Source organism: Elephantulus edwardii, unplaced genomic scaffold, assembly GCF_000299155.1.
Source record: "Elephantulus edwardii isolate Elephantulus edwardi_28Jun2011 unplaced genomic scaffold, EleEdw1.0 scaffold00205, whole genome shotgun sequence".
Classification (NCBI taxonomy): Eukaryota; Metazoa; Chordata; class Mammalia; order Macroscelidea; family Macroscelididae; genus Elephantulus; species Elephantulus edwardii.
In genome coordinates, this window is record NW_006399955.1 from 5,586,937 (window position 1) to 5,602,764 (window position 15,828).

Below are 15,828 nucleotides of genomic sequence, written 5' to 3' on the forward strand. Positions count from 1 at the left end.
CAAGTCTCTCTGATGGTTCAAATCTGACAGTGAATGAGGAAGAGAAAGGAATAATCACCTCATGTGTGATTTATACTCTTGGAAACTCAATGAAAAGTCAGCATTGAGTAACTTCTGACTTGAAAACAATTACTTGGGTTTTGAAATTAATAGACATAATAGCACTGAAAACAAAAACAAACTAAAAAAATTTTTTTTTAAACCCTCAAACTCATTGCCACTGAATCAGAATTGACTCATAGCTGACCCCTCAGAGAGTTTTCAAACTATAAATCACACAGGAGAAGACTGTCCATCTTTCTCCTATGGAGCCGCTGGTGAACTCAAACCCCTTATCTTTGGGTTGGAAGTATAATTCCTTATTCATTGGGCGAGAGCCCCCTAACAGGATTAGTATTTGTATATAAAATGATTACAATATCCTTAACATTTCTCTTTCATAAAAAGGAAAGCAAATTATCATTTACCAAAAATCTTGTGATTTTATTAATTTTTTTCGATATGTAGAGATACAAACAGTATTCATTTCCTCCACTGGAAAAGATAATTCAGCAGTGCTCCAGGTTGTATTTTCACAAATTTTAAGATTTGACAGTTACACAGAGATATTTGTTTCCTTGGCACCATTTCATATTTTAAAAGGGAAAAAGAAAAGTCTGTAATTTCCTTCCATTTAAACTATCAAGTTTTATAGACGATGTAAAAAATCATGCAAAAGTTTTGTCTTGGAGATGACTCTCAATATGTAATATGATATTATTTTAAAAATTAATTCATGATGGTGAGTGGTGGAAAAAACCCCACAAAACTTATTTCACAATAAAGAGCTTATTAATACGTTAACCTAGAATATTTTCTTCATAGTAATTTTAAATATACCTAGACAAGGTAATTAAATATTATATTAAATTTTTATGAACATTTCAAGCTGACAGACTTACTAGCACTAAAATAAACCCCCAAAACAAACAAAAAATGCCTCAAACTCAACTGCCATTGTGTCAGAATTGACTCATAGCTGATTTTAGGTTTTAAGAATTAGCTATCACGTGGTTTGACCCCTCAGAGGGCCTTCAGAACTATAAATAATTTTATAGATGTGTATAGAATTGTGATTCTTGATTCAGTGACTGGGGCAATCGGGATGGGCGTGTCAGAGACAGTGTGATTGGCTCAGGACAGAGCAGAGGTTAGGGCTGTTGTACATAGGGTCGCTGAGTCACAAACAACTGGAAAGCACATAAGAACAACAACAACATAGAGTTGTGATCAGAACAAGAAGCATTAGTATTTCCTTCATTGCCTCCTCAGTGTCGTATATGGATTATTATATGGATGTTTAGCAACTATTGTTTAAATGGTGTGCTTTTTCTCTTCTAATTGGTAAGATCTGACAAAATTAAAGAAAGATGATGTCTCTTACTCTAAGTCCACATTATGGAATTAAACCTAGTGTTCTCTATGTAGTTGACCTCTACACTACTCACATTTTCTTTAATATTAGGAGGAAAAAAATAAATAGAAAATATTACAGTGTGCAACCCTAAAGGTGCGCGGTTCAAATTCAGTAGATGCTCTGCTGGACGAGGGGCAATCTCGTACCAGTTGGATCTGATTCGATGGTACACACACAGTAAGAAAATATTACAGGGAACTCTTTATACTTCCATATTTGTTGAGAGCTCAATGTTTCAAAAGGTCCCTTTTTATTCAAAAGCACAAACTCAGAGAAGTTAATCAAAACCTGGAATAAGGTAAGCAAAAAGTGACTAAGACCTAGTTTTGCAGCCCTTCCCTTGACCACCTTTTATCAACCTATAAAAGGGTTGAAGGAATGGACTTTGCAAATTTTTAGTGTAAAAGAACAACAGCAATACAATTGTATCATTTTTCTAAAAGTATATGTACACATAGCAGAGATTATGAAAATGATACAACTGTTTGGGCTCTAAATAACTCTTTAAAGAATCCTAGATTACCGGGTTTTTTATCCCCCCCCTTGGAGTTGTAAATAGAGGCAAAGGTGGCAATCATTTGAGTCTAATAATTTCCTGATGTATCTGCAGAATGTTACCAATGCTATGAGTAGATATGGAAACTTGAAATATACAAATGTTCAATCCTACAGTGATCTGTGCATGCCACAGCATCAGCCCTCTCTGGATGCACTTCAGTCTATTCCTGCTTGTAAACTTGAGTAACTCATTTTCACACTAAATTGGGGGGACAGAGTGTCACTTACTTGCTTTGTTTTCTAAAGTGTAGGTGAGGGCCATGTACTTTTCTATTTATTTACATATTTGCAATGATACTTATCATTTCACCTACATTTTTTTTAAAATAAGTCTACATGAAATTAAAATATATCATTGTTATTAAATTATGTTTTTAATTTGATTCTTGGCCCTTTAAACCCAGCTACTTGTCACAGGTGATTTTTATTTGATTTATAAAAACAGAACAACAATACTTAAAGCAATTCAAGTTCCTGTTCCAATATACCTCCTTTTTCATTTTCTCTGAAAGGCCAGTATTTCCTTCCTTCTCTCTGGTCCTGTACCTTGAACAGCTCTGTACACCCCAGCAGTCATCTGCAACTTGGGTCCTTCACAATGTATAACCCCATACTTTCTACCCCCAAGGCCCTTTGTATATCTGATATACAATCCAGTAATTAGTTTTGCTTTATTCCCTGGGTGTTCACAGCTGTAAAATGAGTTATAGGTAGCATGAGATACGTGAGTTTGACTTCTACTAACTCCATGAAAGGGAACTGTCCCTATCAATAACATCCCCTGTACAAATCTAATTTCTGTAAGGTCAAGAATGGTTTCCAATGTTCCTGCATCTACTTCTAGTAACTCCAACACCAATCATATTCCTCTACTGGATCCAAAGTCCATGCAATGACTACACAGACTTTACAGAACCATACTTATGGTTTTATCAGGGACGTTAACAGGCTAATTCAGGACAACAGCAGGATACAATCACTCAGTCCAGACAGCTTTCCAAGCATGGTCACAGATCCTCTGACCTTAAGCCTCATGGCTTAGTTCAGTGTGACAAATGTCCCTTAGTCTTGTCAATTATGGTCTTTTCTCAGCCACTGAAAAATTGGGTGAAAGCGACTGGCTCTGGCTCTGTGGGATAGAAAAGTCCCAAGTCCGCTCTGCTTCATGTTGTTCTTTGGTTCTCTGCTGAGGGTGTTGTTGCTCTTGTGTAGATACTGGTCTGGCTGATGCAGGAATCTCTGGCCCTGAAGGATGAATACTGCTTTCTTTTCCTTGCTGATTTAGGTTCCCCATTTCTGCCACTAAAACCACTTGATTTAAACCCAGTGGCATGGTGAGATTACCCAATCCCCTATGGACAGACTGGGTATGATCCCAACCAGTCACGTGGCAAAGTCAATGTTTGTTGTTGTGTGAAGTCGAGTCACCTGCAACCCATAGTGACCCTAGGTACAACAGCTCTGAACCCTACCCTGTCCTGAGCCAGTCTCACTGATTCTGACACACCAACCCCCATTGTCCCAGTTACTGTATCAATCCGTCTCATCTGGGGTCTTCCTCTCCTGCCCTGTCCTTCTACACTTCCAAGCATGGTGTCCTTCTTCAAGGTTCAGTCCCTCCTTGGTCACATGGCCAAAGTATGTGAGACAGAGCTTCAAAATCCTAGCGTTCAAGGAGAAACCTGAAATTATACAGCCTACCACTATCTGCCATGAGAAATATCCATCTCCACTTTTTGAGTCCTTGAAAGCCAACAATCATTCAGTTCATCTTCCTGTACTCCTTTACAGAGTGCTATACTGTCTGTCCTTTAACAGTTACAGTCTAACAGGGAAATAGAAATTAGTTATACAAGGAGGTATTGCCAAAATAAAAGTAGAAATAAGAAAATTCTAGATCAAAGAAACTGTATAAACAAAGAAACTGTCACTTTTATTGAAAAACTCAAAGCTAAAGTCTCGTCTCCTTCAGTAGCTATTCTCCTCTCATACTTCTCTCCTTGGTTGGTCTTTTATTCTGGAGTCTTTCACTTAACACACGGCAAATTTTAATAGAGAAGAGCACTCAAAAAAGAAATTAGTTAAAGCCTCACACACCTCTCTTTTCATTCAAATCTGTTTGCTTAAACTAAAATGCAATACTTAGAATTTGTCTTGAAAGGAAGTATTTCTCTTTAATTCCTTGATAAGAGTTGAAGTTATCATTGCCTTTCAATGCTAGTTTCAGTTTTTAGTTCCTCAAATCAGTTTTATCCTGTTAAAACTAGGGAACAAAGAGACAACATAAGGAGCTCACTTCAGAAGTGAAACTGACATTGAAATAATGCATATACCTAAAAATCTAAAAAAAATTATGCACCAGCAAAGTTTGCAGTCAGAGAGCTCTCCAAATGATCGAGGAGCAAAGATGTTATTTTGAGGACTAAGGTGCACCATATTCAGGCCATGCTCTTTTTAATCATTTGCTATGTATCTGAGATCTGAACAATGAATAAGAATAACAGAAGTTTGATGCTTTGAATCATGGCATTTGGAGAAAAGTGCTGAATATCCTACGCACTGCCAAAAGAACAAATAAATATATCTTGGGGAAAGTGAAGTCAGAGTGCTCCTTGAAGACCAAGATGATAAAACTTCATCTAACATATTTCATGCTGGTTGCTAGGAGAGGTTATTCCTTGGCAGGGAGGGACATCATGGTTGGAAAGGGGGAGAGTTGGTGAAAGAGAAGACGATCTCAACCAGATGGACTGACACAGTGCTGCAATGAGCTCAAGTGTGTCAGAAATTGTGAGAATGGCACAGGATAAGACAGGGTTCAGATATGTCGTTCATAGGGTCGTTGCAGGTTTTACTCAACTTGATGTACCCTAATAACAACAAAACTTTCAAACTCAAATTCAGTACTGTCAAGTCATGATTAAATATACCTAACGTTCAAGAGGGTTTTCCAGGGTTATAAATCACCCAAGAGAAGACTGCTCATCTCTGAGGAACTGTTGGTGAATTTCAACTAGCAGAAAGGCTTTGAGTTAGCAGTAAGGTTCTACACCATCAAGTCATTTAAAAACCTGATACAACCCTATGGCAAAGAGCCAAACTGTCCCATAGGATCTCTAAAGCTGCAAATCTTTATGGGACCAGGCTACCACACCTTTCTCAACCACAGAGTGGCTGGTGGTTTCAAACTGCCAATCATTTTGATTTCCAGTTGAAGCCTTAACCACTGCTTCACTAGGGATTTTTTAAAGAAATATAATGGTATTGTACAATTAAGCTATGTTTAAAATATCAATTAAGCCATGTTTAAAATATCAGTTAAATAAAATATCAATTAAATAACAATTAAGCTATGTTTTAAACACCCATATCTAAAATCTTGTAATTATTTTGCTTATAGGAAATACTTCAACTCTCATTCATAGAAGGATTATATTAGATATTAGAGACACTAGAGGTTATAATGTTTGATTTCCACAATAACAAAGTTGAAGGAAAAATGGTGATTTGAAGAGGTTACTTCAAATAACCCATGGAGCACAGGGAAATGCCTATTGATTGTGATGGGGAATTTAAGATGTAGAAAGAGAAAACCCCATATGAGGCAAGAAATTCCATTCTCTTGAAAGATCGCCCTTCACATGTTTAAAATGAATAAGTTTAAAAATATTTTATTTTTAAGAGATTAAATGCTTGGATTATTATAAACTTTACCTACTTGACTAGCTTATTGTTCCAGCAGGAAAACTAAAGTATTATCAAGTGTGACAATTATTTCCCTGAAATGTTTTGTCACAGAACAGGAAGACCAAGGAATATTTTCAACCAAAACCTCCAGTTGAAACTGAATAAACTCTGACTCAAGATGACACCTCATGTGCCACAATAGATCTGTGCTCCTTGGTGCTTTCAAGGACCAATTTTATGGAAGAACATCTCCAGGCCTTTTATCTGAGATACCTCTGGAAAGACTCAAACTTCTGGCCTTTTGGTTATCAACCAAACACATAAATTATCAGTACCATCCAAGACAAAAAGGAGAAAAACACTTCTTTAAAAACCAGACATTGAGAACTATGGAGCACAGTTCCCCTCTGACACATACAAGCATCATGAGTCAGAAGTGACTCAGAGATTTTTTTTTCAGGTTTACTGTTTTACTGTATAACTTCTATGTGCCCCTACACCTATATTGAAGGTTTTAATAGCCTTCATATTCATCCTCTAACCCACTAAGAAACTTTATATTTTATAAGCCATACTCAGAGTTTAAGCAATAGACTCGAATTCCCACAAATGTTAAACTCATTCAACATTTGATTCAACACTGAAGCCCTCATTTAGTAGCCGTCTGTTGGAGACTCAGTCTCTGAATTCAGACAAGTATAGTCTGTCTCTTTCTTTCCACAGCTGACACACTGCCTACCCCTCCACACTTAGGCAAAGCCAGTTGGCCAGGACTAAATGAAAAGTGAAGCTCTTGGCAAGGTATAAGGGAACCTGACAAAGAAGAGCCTCTAAGCCAATGGAAAATATTATTTTTGTTATGGGAATGGGTGGTCATGAATATACTTTTCTTCCAAGAAGAAGAAGAAATCCTAGAAATGACTTCCAAACATACGTGTTTAATATTTTTAAAGGCTTTCCCAGAGAGATGTCAAATTACCTCACTTCCTGTCTGCTACCCAAAAATCAGTATATTGTTATCTGTATGCGTAATAAACAATAAACTAAAAATTATAAACTAAATTCCATTTTCCAGTTAAACCTAATACTCTTTTCCATAAAAAAAATTGTCTAGTTTTATAACTTATAATTGTTGAGTTTTTAATAATTGTGATAAATGTATACATGACAAAATATTTAACATTTTCATAATCTCTTCATGCACAGCTTATTGACTTTAATTACGTTCTCATGTTGTGCAAACATTACCCTCCTCCCTTTCCCAAATCATATCACTATCCTTGATACCCTACCTTCAATTTCTTTTTGAAAACAAGAAACTAAGAACAAAAACCAAATGAACACCTGCACCAATATGTCCATCTACATTTCTAATGCAGTTAAAAAATAGCATCTTCTCACCCACACGTTCTCATCAACCTAGGGACATTCCTAAGAATCCTGACCCTGGTGATCTTCCTTTTTGATACACAGATTTTTCTCTCTTTAGTTAACAAAATTCATGAAGGTAATGAGAAACATCTGCCTAAATCTTTGCCCTCACAGATCTCTTGGCAAATAAGTGTCTTTGCTTCTTAGAGGTGCCTTAAAAAACATATCACAAGGTGGTGGTTGGTTGTGCCGTTGAGTCACCTGAGACTCATAGCGACCCTCTGTACAACAGCCCTAAACTCTGCGCTACACTGTACCAATCCTATCGTCTTTGACACACTACCCCCCATTACCCTAGTCACTGAAACAATCCATCTCATCATTGAGGGTCTTCTTCTCCTGCACTGTCCCTCCACTGTCCCACACATGATGTCCCTGTACAAGGACTGATCTCTCCTTGCAACATGTCCAAAGTATATCAGACAAGGCTACAGAACTGCTACCTCCAAGAAGCAGCCTGATTTCACCTTCTCCAAGACAAACCTGTTCATTCTCTTAGCAGTCCATAGTATATTCAATACTCTTCTCTGACACCACAGCTCAAAGGCATCAATTGTCCTTCTATCATCCCTAGTCATTGTCCATCTCTCTGATGCATAGCAAATGATTGCAAAGACCATGGCATGTATCAGGCAAACCTTAGTCTCCAGACTGACATCATTGCTCTTCAGAGGTCTGGAGAGGTCTCTGACAGCAGACTTTCCCAATGCAATACATTTTTAAAATTTCCTGGCTGCTTGTACCAAGAGTGTTGATTATAGAGCCAAGCAAACTAAGGCTGTTAACAATCTTAATTTATTCACCATCCAGTATGACGCTGCCAATTGGCCCAGTGGTGAGAATCTGTTTTCTTAATGTTGAGCTTCAATCTATATTGAAGGCTGTAGCCCTTGACCTTTAAAAGCAAGTGCTTCAGGTCCTCTTCTGTTTCAGCAAGCAAAGTTGTGTCATCTGCATAATGCAAATTGTTGATAAGTCTTCCACCAATCCTGATGCCACATTTCTCCTCCCAGCCCAATAATCTATTCTGTATATAGATTGAAAAGGCATGAGTTGTAAGCAGACAGCAGTGTTTAGAACATGGAATGTGAGAATATCACAAGGTAAATGGCTTTAAAAGACAACTACTTATTTTCTCACAATTTTGAAGGTCAGAAGACCAAATCAAGATCTCAGCCTTGTGTCTTTCTCTTCCATTACTCCTCTTCTTGTAGCTTCCAGAAATCTTTCAGTCCTTTTGTTGCTTGTAATACATCTGTCTCTTTAATCATGGTGTCTGTCTTTCCCTGAGGGATTCTATTCCAAAGTGTGTACCTCTAAAAAGAAAACACTACTTCTATGAAATTAGAATTAGGACCAACCCTACTTTGGTATAATTTTAATAAAGGAAAACAAGCAAGTAAGATAAAAAGCAGAAGAGAGACTAATTTAATGATAGAGAATCTTCCCTTACAGAGAGAAATATTTGTGAATTTTTGACAGCTAAGTCAGGTATGGTAAGCCCAGAACTTTTGCATTCTTTAAATTAGTACTAGTTAACAAAGTCAGATGCCTGTGAAGAATAGATTGGTGCAGAAAAAAGTGCTTTTTTTTTAATGAGTAGAAAGGCTGATCAGAAGTTAATATTGTTTTGGGGTTTTTTTTTATACGAGAATTTACAGCATGCTACTATATTTGTAGGAAATATCCCATAAAAATGTGGAGACTGATATCATGGAAGGTAGAATGAGAGAAGTGAACAATTGCTCTTTTGTAGTTTTTAAAGAAAAAAATTAGAATCCCTGGGTGATGCAAACAGTTAATACCCTTAGCTTGCAACTAATAGGTTAGAGGTGCGAGTTCATCCAAAGGTACCTTGGAGAAAAGGTCTAATGATACACTTCTGAAACAACAGCCATTGAAAAGTCTGTGGAACAGCACAATTTTCTCTGATTTGCCTGAGATAGCCAGGCGCCTAGAGATTCTATAGTAACTGGTAGTCATGAAGTATCTGAGATTTCTAGTGAATAGGGCTATGAATCTAGAATAAAATAGGAATGTAAGAAAAGAGTGGGGGATAATTTCCTCAACTGAAATAAGAGAGAAGTTGCAAAGGATAGACAGCATATGAAATAGAAAATGTGATGACAAGAAATGAACAATTTCTCTTCTGATGATTTAATTTCTCTTTAGTGATAAAGTAACAGAAGACATGCCAACGTCTGGAACTGAAGGAAATAGATCATTGCTAAGGATCAAAAATAACTAAGCAGAGAAACACCAAGTCATTTAGCTAAGACTGATGATTGTAAACTTACAGAAGTATTATTTTCTAGCAAAATCAATCCTCAAGGTGTTATAGATTGAATCACACTGCCCTGCTCCTCAAATATGTGTCACAAATGCTAAACTCAGTGATTGTAGTTATTGTTATCATCTTTTTGGCAATTGGGTATATTTGTTATGCTAACCAGGCAGAATTGAGTTGATAGAACTGAAAAAATAAATCCAAGCCTCCAATTGCAGTACTGAGAAATGTTTTGGTTAAAATCTTGAATGATCAAAAGAAGATGAAAGTGATAGACAGAATCACCATACCCCCTCAAAAAAAAAAGTGGTTGACACCGAAAATTTTCAGAAAGCATCATATGAACAAAAGCCAATGGTAATAAAAGAAATTAAAAATATACTGAAGGTGCTGGCAAAAAATAAGGTCCCAGGAACTGATGAAATATCAATTGATAAGTTTCAAATAACAGATTCAGCTCTTGACGTGCTCACCAGTCTATGCTTGAAATCCGGAGGATAGCTGCTTGGTTGACAGACTGGAAGAGATCCATGTTTCTTCCCTTTCTCAAGAATGGTGGAAATTATCACATAATACCCCTAGTATTACAGGTAAGCAATATATTGCTAAAGATTATTTAGGAGGAAAAAAAACTCTAAACCAGTATATTGGGAGAGATGTGTCAGACGTTTAAGTGGGGCTTAGAAGAGACTGTGGCTCCAAGGGCTATCACTGCTGACATCAGATGAATCTTGGTTGAACTTAGAAAACCGAAGAAGAATGTCTGTCTGTGTTTTATTGACTATGTAAAGATATTTGACTGTATGGATCATAAAAAATTATGGCTACTATTGAGAAGAATAGGAATCTGAGAACATCCAGTTATGTCATATAAAAACTGTAGCTAGACCAAGAAGCTGTTGTCCAAACAAAGCAAAGAAACACTTGTGTAGTTTAAAAGCAAAGAAATATATACTCCAGGGTTGTATCCTTTCTCTATACCTATTCAATTTGTATTCTGAGCAAATCATTCCAGAAGCTGGACTCTATGAAGAAGAAGATGGCATCAGTATCAGAGGAAGATTCATCAACAACTTGTATTATGCAGATGACACAATTGTGCTTGCTAAAAAGGAGAACTTGAAACTTTTGCTGCAGAAGATCAACAACTATAGCTTTCAATAGTGATTGTATCTAAATACAAAGAAGAAAATAATCTTTACCAGTGGATCAATAAATAAATGACATTGTGATAAATGGAGAAAAGTTTGAAATTGTTATTGATTTAGTCTTATTTGAATTTGCAATCTGGGTACCAGCAGTAAGAAAATTCATAAGTAAATATAGTGCATTGGGCAAGTCCATTGTTAGAGATCTTTCTAAAGTTCAGAGGAGTAATGAGGCTAATTTGAAAACTAAGGTGTGCTCAATTAAGGCTATGGTCTTTTCAATCACTTGCTATGTTTCTGGGAGCTGGACAATGAATAAAGATGACAGAATAATTGATGCTTTTGAGTCATGCTGTTGGAGAATAATACTGACTGTTCCATGGACTGCCAAAAGAACAAATATGTCTTGAAAAAAAGTGATACCAGAGCACTCTCTGGAGGCAAAAATAATGACGCTTCATCTCACATACTGTGGGCATGTTGCTAGGAAAGACTATTCCCTGGGAAGGGACATCATGGGAAGCATGGAGAATCAGTGAAAGAGAAGAAGGTCTTTAAGGACATGAAATAGGCTCAAGTGTGTCAGGGATTGTGAGGATGACACAGGATAGGACAAAGTTCAGATGTGTTGTTCATAGGGATGTTATGAGTTGTACTCAACTCAAAGGCATCTAACAACAACAACAATTAGATAGGATTATTATAAGGTATATCTTGAGCCATTTTTTTTCACATGGATTTCACCTGATGGTATGACAGGAATCAGATAGATTACATCTGCGGAAGGAACTGCTGGAGAAGCTCAATATCAGGTGTGAAAACGAGGCCCGGAGCTGATTGTGGAACAGACCACCAAATACTCATATGCAAGTTCAAGCTGAAGCTGGGGAAAATGAAACCAAATCCACGAGAACCAAAATATAATTTTGAGTCTATCCCACCTGAATTTCAGAACCATCTCAAGAACAGGTTTGAGGCCTTGATCACGAAAGAATGAAGACCAGATGAGTCGTGGGAGGATATCAAGGGTATAATCCAAGAACAGTGCAAATGTTCATTACAAAGACAGAAGAGGAAGAAAAGACAAAAATGGATGTCAGAAGAAACTCTGAATATTGCACTGGAGCGCAGAGAAACCAAAGCACAAGGAAGAACTCAAGATACTAAAGAGCTTAACAGAAGATTTTCAAAAGGCAGCACGGAATGACAAAGCAAAATAGTACAATGAAATGTGCAAGGAGTTGGAGTCAGAAAACCAAAAGGGCCGAACTCGCTCAGCATTTCTTAAGCTCAAGGAACTGAAGAACAAATCCAAACCTCAAGTTGCTATAATCAAGGATGCTTTAGGCAGAATATTAAATGATCCAGGAGGTATCAAAAGAAGATGGAAAGAATATACTGAGTCATTGTATTGAAAGTAATTAGCAGACAAAGAAGAATTTAATGAAACAACATATGAGCAAGAGCCTATGGTGATGAAGGAAGAAGTTAAAGCTGCTTTGAAAGAAATAGCAAAAAAATAAGGCCCCAGGAATAGACGGTATACCAATTGACATATTTCAGCTAACCGAAGCTGCCTGGGACGTGCTCAACAAGTTGTGTGCCAAGAAATCTGGAGAACAACAACTTGGTCAACTGACTGGAAGAGATCTATATTTGTTCCCATTCCAAAGAAAGGTGACCCAACTGAGTGTGGAAACTACAGAACAGTGTCATTGATTGCACATGCAAGCAAGATTTTGCTGGATTATCCAAAAACGATTGGAGCAGCACATCAGCAGAGAATTGCCAGAAGTCCGGGTGGGGTTAAGACGGGTTCGTGGTACTAGGGATATTGTAGCTAATGTTAGATGGATATTGGCTGAAAGCAGGTAGTACCAGAGGAATGTCTATCTGTGCTTCGTTGACTATGCAAAGGTGTTTGACTGTGTGGACCATAACAAACTATGGCTGACTCTGAGAAGAATAGGAATCCCAGAACACTTGATCGTGCTAATGTGAAACTTATACTTGAACCAAGAGGCAGTCGTCAGAACAGAGCAAGGAAACACTGCATGGTTCAAAATTGGGAAAGGCATACGCCAGGGACGTGTCCTGTCTCTATACCTTTTCAACCTGTATGCAGAACAGATCATCTGGGAGGCTAGGCTCTATGAGGAGAAATGTGGCATCAGGATTGGTGGAAGATATATAAACAATCTGTGTTATGCAGATGACACAACCCTGCTTGCTGAAACTGAGGAGGACCTGAAGCGCTTGCTGCAGAGGGTCAAGGACTGCAGCCTTCAGTATGGACTGAGGCTCAATGTCAAGACAAAGATTCTCACCACTGGACCAATTGGCAGCATCAGTATGGATGGTGAAGAGAATGAGATTGTTCACAGCTTTAGTCTACTTGGCTCCACAATCAACACTCTTGGCACCAGCAGTCAGGAAATTAGAAGACATATTGCCAGGGGAAAGTCTGCTGTTAGAGACCTCTCTAAAGTACTCAAGAGCAACAGTGTGTCTCTGGAGACTAAGGTGTGTCTGGTACAGGCCATGGTCTTTGCAATCACTTGTTATGCATCAAAGCGCTGGACAATGGCCAGGGAGGATAAAAGGAGAATTGATGCTTTTTAGCTTTGGTGTTGGAAAAGAGTGCTGAGGGTGCCATGGACTGGTAAGAAAACAGATTCATTCTGGAGAGGGTTAAACCGGGCTGCTCCTTGGAGGCAAGGATTCTGAGGCTTCCTCTGACATACTTTGGTCATGTTGTAAGGAGGGACCGGTCCTTGGAGAGGACTAATCTATCCATCTGGGAGATGGATAGATTTCGTGTCTGGGGCAATCGGGATGAGTGTGTCGGAGACTGTGAGACTGGCACAGGACAGAGCAGAGTTTAGAGTTGTTGTACATAGGGTCGCTATGAGTCACAAGTAACTCAATGGCACATAACAGCAACAACAACAAAAAGAGTTTAACATAAGAGCAAAAGCAGAGAGAGAAAAAGAGAAATGACAAACTACACAAAGACCTCCCAGGAGCAAAATCTCAAAGAAGCACTTCCCAGAGACAAGCAAGAACTGACACAAAGTGAAAACCCTCCATTGGCGGTATCCTTCTGAATTTGAACTTTCAGCATCCTAAACTGAAAGAAAGTAAATGTCTATTTGTTATAATTATCCATTTGCGATATTTCTAACAGATAAGAAACAAGGCATAAATTCACTGCTGCCCCCTAAATTTATTAAGTCTTTCTAGTAATCTCTACCCTAGAAAGACAATAAGAAACTTTCAGAAGTCTTACATCCCTCCTTCATAACTTTTTCTTCAGAACCTAACATATCACTGATTTTACTGCATCAGTTTTTCTCTCTCACTCAACTTTTAAATAAAAAAGTAATGTAACTATGGCTGTGAAGTATGAGTGTTAACCAACGAGTTCGGCCCTTTTGATTTTCCGACTCTAGCTCCTCGCACATTTCATTGTAATATTTTGCTTTGTCATTCCGAGCTGTCTTTTGGAATCTTCTGTTCAGCTCATTAGCATCTTGAATTCTTCCTTGTGCTATGTCTTCTCTATGCTCCACTGCAATCTTCATAAGTCATAGTTTAGTAGTCCTATATTTTATAGTTACACCACTATGACTACTTGTGTTAACAGTTCAAAAAATCATTTTGAGGCTGTTCTACTCTGTAACACATGAGGTCACTATGAAATTGATTGATTTAATTGTGGCTAATAACAATGGTAATATAAACAATATAGTTGTTGTTTTTTTAAATGGTATGTGATAAGTATTACAATTTGTGGACAGAATTAAGGATATCCCGTCTCAAAGTCTTTCTTTTTATAAATCACTTACCTTATGTTACCCTAAAGAACCGAAGAATTTATGCTTGACATCAATATTGCTATATCTGGATGGTATTTTTAGAGTGTACAAAGAAAAGAATTGTTAAATTATAATTATGTTTAATTAAAAAGTTGAGGGGTAGATGAAGTGGTGGGTAAAGCAAATGGGGGGGGGAATAAGTTCCAACTTACATCACGAGTGGATTGCAAGCCTTTGCAATTCTCTGGACCTAAAAATTTCTTCATATTCTCTTTTACTTTTTCTTGTCTCTGTTTTGTGAAAATTTTCTCCTGCCTGCACAGAGTCATGCTAAATCGAAGGTCCGGGGATGAGCTAGTGAAGAAAAGAATTAAAGTTATGAGTCAATGCCAAGACCCTTGATTTACATCAACCCACTTCCCTGACGTTCCCAATAGCTACACTAATATATGTTTTCCTGTTCTCTCAAGCCATTTCCTAAGAAAAGATCTAAAGAAGAGCCAGAGTTACAGCTCTAGAATAATGTTGCAAAGTACCATTTCAGAATATAAGGTGTATGAGATACTTTCTAAAAGAACAAGCCATTAAACCTAAAGTTATACATTATTTATGTACATTTATATTGTTTGTTAGTAGGTAGCACCAAGTCAACTGTGACTCATTATGACTTACTGACACAGAAGCAGAGGGATTTCTCCCTCTCAGGAGCCTGGTTCATGAGACTGGACTATTGACAAGACTATAGGAGGGCAAAGCTGAAGAAAATAAAAACAAGTCCACCAGAACTAAAATACAACCTTGAATCTATGCTACCTTAATTACAAAACAATCTCCAAAACAATATGAGGTATTGAAAACTAATGGCTGCAGATCAGATGAGTTACAGGATGGCATAATAGATATAATCTATAAAGAGCAGCAAGTCATTACAAAGACAGAAAATGAAGACCAAAACTGATGCCAGAAGAGACTATGAGAATTGTGTGAGAGCATGGAGAAGCCAAAACAAAGAGAAGAAATGACGAGGTCAAAGAGATAAACAGGGATTGTAAAGGTAACTTGAGTCAAAGCAAACTATTAATAATGAAATGCACAAAGAGCTGGAGCCAAAGGATAAAGAGGGAAGACTTTGTTCGGCATTTCTCAAGCTGAAAGAACTGAAAAGTAAATTCAAGCCTCAAGCTGCAATACCATGAGATACTCTCAGAAAAATCCTGAATGATTCAGGAAGAATCAAAAGAAGATGGAGAGAATACAGTCACTGTACCAAATGAAACATTTGAAGTACCATATGAACAAGAGTCAATGGTAATAAAGGAAGAGATTCAATCTGCATTGAAGTCATTGGCAAAAACTAAGGCCCCAGGAATTGATGGGATACCAGCTAACACATTGCAACTAACGAATGCAACCACAGGCATGCTCATCAGTCTATGCTGACTG

At 37.6% G+C, this 15,828-nt stretch overlaps 1 protein-coding gene across 1 annotated transcript in view; it reads right to left on the bottom strand.

Moving 5' to 3' along the window:
- The window catches only part of LOC102855284 (cytosolic phospholipase A2-like), a 167,359-nt gene that overhangs the window by 93,262 nt on the left and 58,269 nt on the right, over positions 1–15,828 (bottom strand). The window contains exon 6 of the mRNA XM_006897197.1: positions 14,598–14,739. Within this exon, the coding sequence (XP_006897259.1) occupies positions 14,598–14,739 (142 nt within the window). The remainder of the gene's footprint in view (positions 1–14,597; positions 14,740–15,828) is intronic.